We start from the raw sequence: 10,657 nt of genomic DNA, 5'->3' as shown, positions 1-10,657 counted from the left end.
AGCTGTGAAAGCAGTTCATCATCGTCTTCGTCATCACCTTTGATCTCAATCATTCCTTTATTGGTATTATAGCATATAATCCTGTATGCATATAAACGTCTATTCACATTTGTACGTATGTATATATTTTTATGATATACATTTGTTATGTAAGTAATATTAGCTTAATGTCATTTCATTTAAGTATATAAATTTATATAATAATGTGCAATAGTTATCCATTGTATGTGTTATATAATTTGTAAATCAAAATGGATACGTTTCTTACTGTTAATCTACAACAAGTTTCAATTTTTTATTGCATAATTAAATTTCTATTTTGCCAAAGGTTGACTGGGACAGAATAAATTAAGTCTGCCTTTTATACCAACCATTTTTGTTTTGTATAAAAATTCATTCTACGATATTGCAATTTGTGTTTATAAAGATTTTAGTTGCACTTTTAGTAAAATTTTGAGTTAAATCATTATTTTACTAAAAGTATGTGTATAAATATAGTATATGTGATTACGTGCATGATACTACAATTCGTAATATCTTGTTTTGAGCCATTATTGTGGTTAAAAACTGGACCGCATGACTACGTTTGTTTTTACGTTACATTACTTACATTTTCTTATAAATAAAATCGTTTCTTGCGGAGAGGTTAAAATTGTATTTTCAATCTTAACATATTGAGAATAAGGTAAATATTAGAATAGATAAGAACATGTAAGATATTTTTGTCGTTTATGAAAGCCTGGTAAATTGTTCGGACAAAAAGTTGCACTTGCTTTCATTACAGCAGTTTAATTTAACGGGGGTACATTGCCATGGTTTTTTTTAAAACCATTCATATTTTCGTTACCCTGCAACTTCGTTCTAAAGAAAGTTAAATTGGTATATTGCCAAATTATATTGAATTTGAAACTGTAGTTTAAAAACAATTTCGATACAAAGTTCTTAATTCTACTGATTAACTTACAAATCAACGAAATTCTAAAGTAGATACTTCTAGTAGATACTCAAGCTTCTAATTTTGAATATAATTAATGTAATGTAATGTTTATAAAGTAAGAGAAAATTAAATCATGCCATAATTTCAATTCCGATACGCACTCACAAAACTATTTTAATATTGCAGGTTATACAATTTTTCATTGCGATGATATTGAGATCTTAGTTTTACCTGATAAGAGGCTAAATCGAATTAAGTACTTCAATTTCATAAACAAACAGTTTGTAAAATCATTCATTACCTGGCTTGTATATTTAAAGTTAGTCTCTCTGAAAATTACTTGTAAAATGGCCAATAGAATAAATTAAAACAAATGGAACTGTCGCTAATTGTTAATTAAACGTCTGTAATAAATTTAATTGATTTTTTCTCACATTCGATATAAATAAAAATAAGTAAACAATAAGTAAAAATAGATAAACTCTTTCATATGATATTATTTGATATCTCACATAATGATATCTTACTTGGCCTAGTAGATAAATTTTAAATTTTATTATAGTATCTCTTTTAGACTCCTTACCAAATAAAATATAAATATTTTTTCTATTATTTTTATTAAAGTAAGTGCGAGTTAATATTGTGTACAATTATTACAAATTTTAAATCGATAGCATGAGGTTGCTGAGATATAGCGTTGCAACAGACGGACAGATGGACAAAGTCGCATCATAAGTCATTACAAATTATATGATCTTCCTTTGTAACTTTTGGAACCTTGAAAAACCCTAGTACTTTTTTTTAATGAATGATAATGGAATGGTAACCCTGCTTGCGCTAACGGTATACGCTAATGGGGTATCAATAAGGGATGATAGGTAATAATGAAAAGGCAGGTCAGTTAGCCCATTGTGATAAATAAACTTGATGTTCAGCACGATGGTTTTCATGGGGGACCACGTGGAGGTCGACCTGACAGAGTATATTGCTAGCAGTAGGACTAGTAGTGCGCATTACCAACAACCCCCCCTCCTGCCCCACAATATCTAATATTAGACGCACTATATTATTATATATTGTGAAGCTATCATAATACAATAGGAATATTGATTCTTAATTTCTTTTTTCTAATGATTTTTTACCATTTACCATAAACTACACGAACTAATGTTTTAGTAATAGATATCTAAAGATATTCTTGATATTTTAGCTTCTTCACTAACCACTAATCTTCTTCTTCACCCCATAATAGGATATTAGTTTATGGGGTGAAGAAGCTGATATCAAGAGACAGAAATATTATAAATGTGAAAGTATGTTTGTTACTTAGTAGCGCTTAAGGTACGAGATCACAGAATAAAATTGTCCACGAAAATATGATAAAGATATGGCGCTAAAATCGATATTTGTGGTTTTTGTTGATTATTTTATAATCAAAAATAATTTGAGGCACTGGAGGAATGAAATGGTTGAGGGATGGGCAGCAATGTCCCTTTTAAAGCATCAGCAAAGCCTAATTGTGATTGCTAACGGACTGCCAAGCATGGCAACTACTGGCTAAACCCTTCATATCTTGGAGTCCTATGTTCAGCAGTGGACAGTTAACAGCTGATATGGTGATGATGATGAATATAAACTCTGTTTAGAAAACAGATATATCTACTTGTAATATATGAATTAAGTGATCATTATGTTATACCATACTTAGTCGAGGACGTACAGCAGCGTCCCTCAAAAATCAAACCTCAAAAACCTAACTACGCTTGTCAATCCGGCTGCTAAGCATAGCAACTACTGGCAAAACTCCCCATAGGGGGAAGCCTATGTTCAGCAACGAGTACATCTATCTGATATGATGGTTAGGATATTATAACATAAGAAGAACAAATATCTAATAACACTTATGTATATGTATAAGACAGTAAGTAAGTAAGTAGTAGGTAAAAATATACCATACAGGTGCGTGTCGACGTATGGCGTGACATCAGATAATAGGAGAACACTCGTGTACAACTGAGAAAACTGTCTACAAAATATTTCTCCAGTAGCTAAACTATAGCTACTCACTTACCCTGCTAATCTCCTCTTCAGTTAGCTGCTTAGACATTTTAGGTCCCAAACAAAATTACTAGTAACTTATAACGGATGCAATTAATCGTAACCGTAACTTAACGACTATAATGAATGTCAAAAGAACAAAGAAAACAATTAGACACGTCTAGGGAACTAATTGAAAACGCAACCGAAAAAAAAGTCTGCCGGTGTGATGGGGAGGTAAAAAACAACTGGTAGACAATTTACGGGGACGTTTTCCTGAGGTTTATTAAAAGAAGGAGAAAGTAAAGGCAAATTAGAGCAATATAGTTTATTAATGTTAAAAGTAATTTTGTTCGGATACGGGGGACACAGCTGTAGTGGCGTGCGGTCACGCGCGCCCGGGACGGCGCGCGGTGGCACCGTGCCGCGGGGCCACTCACATCGATCTATTTATTCGCTCTTTTATCTGGTGACTATTTTGCAACATCTCACTATTTCTTACTAATATTATAAATGTGAAAGGGAGTTTTTTGTTTGTTACCTTTTAGCGTCTTAACGACTAAACCAAGATAATATAATAGAATAAATTTATTCTTATATAGGTATGTCTATGCTGTAATATATTGTACTATATATAATTGACAAAAATATTTTTTTCTAGGTTTAATTTTTTTTTCTAGACCCCCCCCCCCTGAAAGTTCCAAACGCCCACGAGTGGGTGTTATCGCCCATTTTAAGAACCTATGTTTTAGACATACAAATGTAATCGTTTTATTTAGAATCAGCTGTGCTCGCCATGTCATCCGGGCGGTGAGATTTTGTATTTTCTCATGGTATTATGGGGAAGAAGACCGTTGTAAACATATCTTTATTAAGTCAAGAATTATGACGTCACATACACGTAAGGTCTAGTTATGCCTTTATTATTTATTAACTTTAGGCCGCTACTTCATATACGTAGATTTCAGAAGTGAGAAAATAATCACATTGGTTATTTCTAGCTGGCATGCCAGGATAAATAAGATTTTAAGTTCTGGAGAAACAATTGTGAAAAGGGCATCCAATTTGGTGCAGTAATTTTTGCGTGACGTCGGAACAAGCATGCAGACAAATACATACATACATACTTATCTGTCACCCCTGTCTCCCATTAAGGTAGGCAGAAACAATGGAACGCCAAATGCTTCGATTCAAATAAACTTCTTTCACTTCTTCCACTTTCATCAATCTTTTCATACACGCTCGCTAGTTACGGGTACTTTTGATTTGGCCTTTCATACAAACAAAAATTGTAAAAAATATTGTTTTCCATCTATGACTGCGGAACAATAAAAACGTATGTCACGCTAAACTGTATATTTTACAAATTAGAGAAAACATGTAAAAAAATGTAATAAATATATATATATATATATATATATATATATATATATATATATATATATATATATATATATATATATATATATATATATATAATATAAAAGTCCGGTTAGCCAAGTTGCCAGCAACAGCATCTGTCTTATACCCATCGTATCAATTTGCCTTCAATACCTCTTGTGTACAAACATTGTCTCGTTGTATAATAAGATATAGGTAGATATAAATTTACAATGGGGATCCTCCAAAAATCTCATAAGAGTTGACTATAGAAACGACACAATACACTAGTGTAGAAGAATGGAATTTAATTAAACCTTACCCTACACTAAACCATTGTAACATTTGATGACTTCAGTGGCGCAGTGGTGGGCAGGTTGCTTTGTGTAAATAAAGTCCCAGGTTCGATTCTCGGTCAGGCCAGCAGGTGTATTTTTTTCACGATAGACCAACTGACATGGATTCACTCTCATCTATCATCACGTACTCTACTAGCGTATATTGATAACGCAGGAAGATTACCATTCTATGATTCACCAATACATATAATAAAATTATAACTGGTTGCTGTTTGTACATGGAAGATATATAAGAAAAACTATTATAGTGGGGCTTTATGAACCCAATATAATGTGTGACAATGATTTAAAAAAAATTGTGTCTGTCCGTTTGTGTGTGTAAATCTCAGAAACGGCTTAATCGTTTTGAATGCGGTTTTTACAGATGCGTTGCGATTTGCTCCATTTAACATTGTATTGCAATCGGCTCATAAATAAAAAAAAAAATGTATCAATCTAAAGCATCACATATAAAATGCTATAAAATAACCAATCAGTTGAATTAGCTCAAACTTTATGAAGGTCGGTTTTATACCATATTTTAACTCATAGGATATTAGGGGGGAAAGGGATTGTTAGTTATGGAGACTGAGAATCCCATTGCTAGCAATATACCCAACTAGGTCGACCTCCTCGCGGTTCTCCCTGGAAATTATCATGGTTAATTCCTGATGAATTCATCATGATGGGCTAACTGGCCTGTTTTCATTCTCATCTATCACCCTTCACTGGTGCTCCGCCAGCGTATCCCGTTAGCGCAGGCGGAGTTACCATACCATTTTCACCCATCAAAAAAAAAAACTCAGGATATTTATCAACGCAGGCAGTGCTGCGGAAAAAAAGCTAGTTTAAAAGTGTATTATTGTAATAGGAATGGAGTGGAGGGAAAGGAATTGTTAGTGATGGGTTCTAATAGCCCCATTACTAGCAATATACTCTTTTAGGTCGACCTCCACGCGGTTCACCCTGGAAACCATCATGTTTAATTCTTGTCGAATTCATCATGGTGGGTCAACTGACCTGCATTCATTCTCACCTATCATCTGCCACTGGTGCCACGTCGGCATATACCGATATACCATTCCATTTTTACCCGTTAAAAAAAAAAGGAGTGTAGTAGGAGCGATAAATAATAAAAAATACAATTTCATCAATATAATATTATAATAAATTGTCTAAAATAGTCATACAATAAAATTTCATGTGTTACTTTCATTTCATCGAGATAAATTTAAAAAATTTACAATAACTACATTGTATAATAAACAATATAAAATGTATGCAATACATAATGATTATAAATTTTACACTTTGGTAATATTTACGTATCACATAATGTAATAATAAGACACATGAATTACCAGTTTAATTTTATTTTGACACAATAGAATTAGAATAGGGTCGTCTTAAAAACGTAGTTTATGACAAATACAGTGTGGACAGTTTATCTGTGAACTGTCAAAACTTGGAATTACGGTCGCCATATTGGTATTGTCATCAAATAAAAAAAAAACACTAATCTGTACTTGATGCTACTGTATTTCACTTGAGTTGTATATGTCATTGTTTATTTTGTATATTTATAGTTTTTCAATCAGAACAACTACAAATATACAGAATAGAATTCAAGTAGAACAAATCATACTATTTAATTACATTTTTCTTTTATATTTTTCACTTTTTTACATAGAAATATATCCTGTACTAAGAGCACGGACCTTCAGTAACAGTTAAATTGATCACAGTGTATTATTTTCTTTCTCATTAATATTAATTTAAAGTAAATCACAAAGCGAAACACTCGAACAGAAATATATTTTAATATAATCACACAAATTTAAATTTGTATTTGAAAAACATTTGAGCACTGTCATTAGGAAATAATTTTTCGTGCAGTTGCAAATTTTTACGAAATAAAGAAAATGACGATATAGGAATAAATACGAGTAATAAAGCAAATTAATATAAATACGCAACTTAGAATTTTACTCTTTTTTGGATTAGAAGTGACAAAGTGGGATAGATTCTGAGGCCGCATCCTCTAAAAATTGATAGTTTCACGAAGTTACTATTTTATGGGCCATTATAAACTGAAGTTATAATAATTTTGACTTAATCTATTAGAAATTTAGTCCTCATTTCGCTGTGATAGCAAATTCAAAATTTAATTTAAAGGTTTTACAATATCGTCACAGAATCGATCCAAATGTCAGGATTAGGTATTGCTTTCTATTAACTGCTAATATTATTAGTCATTAAGTTATAAAAGAACTGCATGACATGTTTGTCTGAATTGAGTTCCATGTAGTACGAATATAATGAATGAGGTGGTTTGGACGAAAATTATTTTCTCACAGATGATTTACAATCTCTAAATATTTTGATTCAGTCAAGAAGAATACTATGTATACCCAAAGTGAAGTAAAAGATAAAAAAAAATTATAAGAAAAATATAGTCATTAATTATAAAAAAAAAAATACCCAATTCTTTTGTTAAAAAAAAAAATCGCAGTCCAGTAATATATTTTACAGAATGATAACTTGTAATTTCTCTTCGAAGAATTGGAAAAAATCCATGTTACCAAAATTACGGCGCTGAATATATGATTATTCATTAAGTTAAATTACACTGTAAAAACTCAATAATAATGTCATTAATTTTATTAATAATTAATTTTATTATTTAAATGACTTTTATTTATTTCTAAGCGCAAATACATTTTTTTTTATCATGATTAAGCGTATTTATAAAAAAGAAATACTATGCGAAACGTGGTAGCCTATATATGTTTGTAATACTAAAAATATTACAATAAATGCTGCCGGACTAATTTAAAATACTTTACGAACAATATTTAGATAAATACAATAAAAAAAGGTATTTACTTATCATATTTAAAAGAAATTTCCTTTAAAATCTTATAAATTTGCATTTAGCAAGCAATAAATATGTTAATATTAAAATCAGATATATTATTACAATATACGAAATATTTATTACCCATTTATCTCATTTATATTATACAGTATATATATATATATATATATATATATATATATATATATATATATATATATATATATATATATATATGTGTGTGTGTGTGTTAAATCCTATTTTATATATATCTAGGGCAAGCATTGTTGGGCTACAACGGACTGTTTGGGAATTTTAATATAAATGCTTATTTGAACATAACTAGTGCCAAGGAACTATATTGGTTTGTGTCAAATTATATTTAAAATTAGCACCAAATCAGACTTATTTTAAATTTTGATATAACTTATTGTAACTTAATGCCTACATTGCGTTATGCGTTATTTAGGTGAGCGATTTTGTGGAATGTAGATATGTTGTAATTGACAGATAAATTGTATAGTAAAATAGAAATACAGATGTTTAAAGCATATATTCTTAAGGTCTGATTCAATGGAACATATGGAAAAAGTAATCAAGTTTTGTTGATTTTTTTTATACCACGAATCTGGTAAACGAGTATACCGCTCTTATGGTGGTAAAAGATCAGCGTAGTCTATGGACGCTTGTAACACCAAAGTCACGTGCGCATTCCCAACTCTAAAGGAACTTTAATACGGCCTTTTTGAAAAACCCCATACTGCAGTCTTTCGAAAAAACTCGGCAGGGAGCGCATTCTACAGCCTGAATATTGGTGGAAGGGAATTCTTCTGAAACCGTACTGTAAATTACTACAAAAACTTTTAAATAAGTAACAAAACGATTAATCGATATTTAATTTGGACTATACAGTAGGATATTAGAAGACTGTCTTATGATCGAACCAATTATACATTTGTTTATATTTTCCATTATTATGTTCCATTGAAACAGATTATATTTTTTTTTAATTTGTAATCTGTTTGTAATAAGTTTATTTTCAACAATGGCAAGCTAGATAATTGTGATTTTTTATTATAATAGTTAACATATAATTATGTTTTATGGTAAATTTCAAACTCAGTTACTGCTTTAGCAACTAACAAAACAAATTATTTTATACTATTCTCACATTTTTTATTTAGCTTGGCTTTTCATATAGTTTATATATGACATCTTAACTAAAATATGTTAAAACAAACATCACAAAAGTAGATAATATATTCACTATATTAAATTTTATCACTCATTGTGAAATAATTTGTCTTTTGTTGTACTTATGTTTATAAAGATGGTAATCTGTAAAAATACATTAAGAATAAAAAATAAATCTTATAATTATAAATTGTACACTCACATAAGGCAACTGTTATTTTTTAATTAAATTCGTAATATACTAATTAGTAAGTATAATACATACAAAGTTGATTATTTAAACCAAAATCTAAACTTGGGCATGCATTAAATTTATTTATTAAAATGTCCATTCTATTCTATGTTATTTTGTGTACATTTATGTATATCACTAGTTTATATACTAGTGTATTCAGCATACAATTTCTTGATTAATATAAAATTTTATTTATTAAAAACAATACTAATACGATCCAAATAATAACAGCAAATACTTTCTGCTAAACTAGTTCTTGAGATCACCGGGATCCGTTCCAGAGACTTCCAGATCTATGCTGTCATCAGGACTTTATGGAAATAGTCAAGATTAACTGGTCTAATCCAAGTCCTTGACACGAGGCTCAGTTTGGAAATGATTTGACAAAGTAACTAAATACTTTCCGCCAAACTGTTGTCATTTTAGCTAAACAGCTAACAAAACAAGTACGATTTATTTAAAAAAAAACGTAATAATAGTTTAAGTGATGTATATATGCAAAAGTAATCTCATTTCAAACTGTACTTTTTAAAGAGCCTTATGATAGATCGAAATCATTGGTATTTCTATTCTTATTTCGATCGTATAACGTATCTTTTACGTTTTATTTCCATCATATTATAAAAAAAAAAAGTAAAAAGTTTAGAGCTGCTAAACGAGGCTTCTATTTTATTTGGTATCAATCAATCTCGGCGTTGGCAATATATTGGTGTGTTCGGCGAAGGTGATGGCTGCCAACCATTTTATATCATTCTTGGCGACTTGGCTTGATATCGTGCAGCCGAACCACGGTTTCTCTCTACTTCTGAAATGGACAATTTTTTTTAAGTAATACTTATAATACAATAGATTCTTTTTTTCATAAATGTTTGATATACATTAACAAAGTATACGTTGGTTTTCAGGTTTACATACTAAAAGGGTGAACCCTTACAACGGGACCATTCCGCGTCCCAACACTATATTTCAACTATGTAATACTTACATATCTGTGATCTCTTTGAATTAAGAATGTGATTCGGTTAACTTGACATTCTTCATTGCCTAATGGTTGATAAATATTCTATTTTATAAATGATAATCATTTGAATGAAATTTGGTAAACGTGTAGATTATAACTTAGCACATAAGACACTTTATATAGTGATTCACGCGGGCGATGTCATGGGATACAACTAGTAGAATACAAATAACAATGAGTAAAGAGAGGTGAAATTGTTAGCGAATCTAAATTACTACCAAATAGATCATATTTTTTCACGATGTGGCAATAGATCTAACTTCATCCCCACCTGGTATCCTTAACAGGTACCAGGCTAACATAATACAAGTGGGGTTGCCATTCCATATTTATCCATTAAAAAATATGTTTTTCATATTAGTACACGACAGAGATACTTAAAAGGTTGATGACTAAAAGTAACCGAAATAAACATAATATATAAACTATATAACAACCTCCGTGTCTCAGTGATAGGCATGTTGTTTTGCGTAAATGAGAGCCTGGGTTCAATTCCCAATCGGGTTAATTTATACACAGGGTATACTATTTTCAACCGACTTAAAAAAGTAGGAAGTTCTCAATTCGGTTGTTGATTTTAATGTTTACTACCTCATTACTGCGTCAGTTGTAAACCAATTTGAAAAATTCTCTTTTTATCTGAAAGGATATATTTACC

The 10,657-nt window shown here is 30.5% G+C and overlaps 1 protein-coding gene across 2 annotated transcripts in view; it reads right to left on the bottom strand.

The window, feature by feature from the left end:
• Positions 1-5,837: 5,837 nt before the first annotated feature.
• LOC113519577 (arf-GAP with Rho-GAP domain, ANK repeat and PH domain-containing protein 2) overlaps positions 5,838-10,657 on the bottom strand; it is a 62,068-nt gene continuing 57,248 nt past the window's right edge. Inside the window, exon 12 of one of the 2 annotated variants that reach the window (XM_026904692.3) lies at positions 5,838-9,783. In XM_026904692.3, the coding sequence (XP_026760493.2) occupies positions 9,648-9,783 (136 nt within the window). In that variant the 3' untranslated portion in view covers positions 5,838-9,647. The remainder of the gene's footprint in view (positions 9,784-10,657) is intronic. The other variant, XM_052895410.1, reaches the window with a different exon arrangement.

This window comes from Galleria mellonella, unplaced genomic scaffold, assembly GCF_026898425.1.
Source record: "Galleria mellonella isolate WM207_F2 unplaced genomic scaffold, CSIRO_AGI_GalMel_v1 utg28, whole genome shotgun sequence".
Classification (NCBI taxonomy): Eukaryota; Metazoa; Arthropoda; class Insecta; order Lepidoptera; family Pyralidae; genus Galleria; species Galleria mellonella.
The sequence above is the reverse complement of the archived record's forward strand: the minus strand, read 5'-3'. Positions and strand labels throughout refer to the sequence as shown.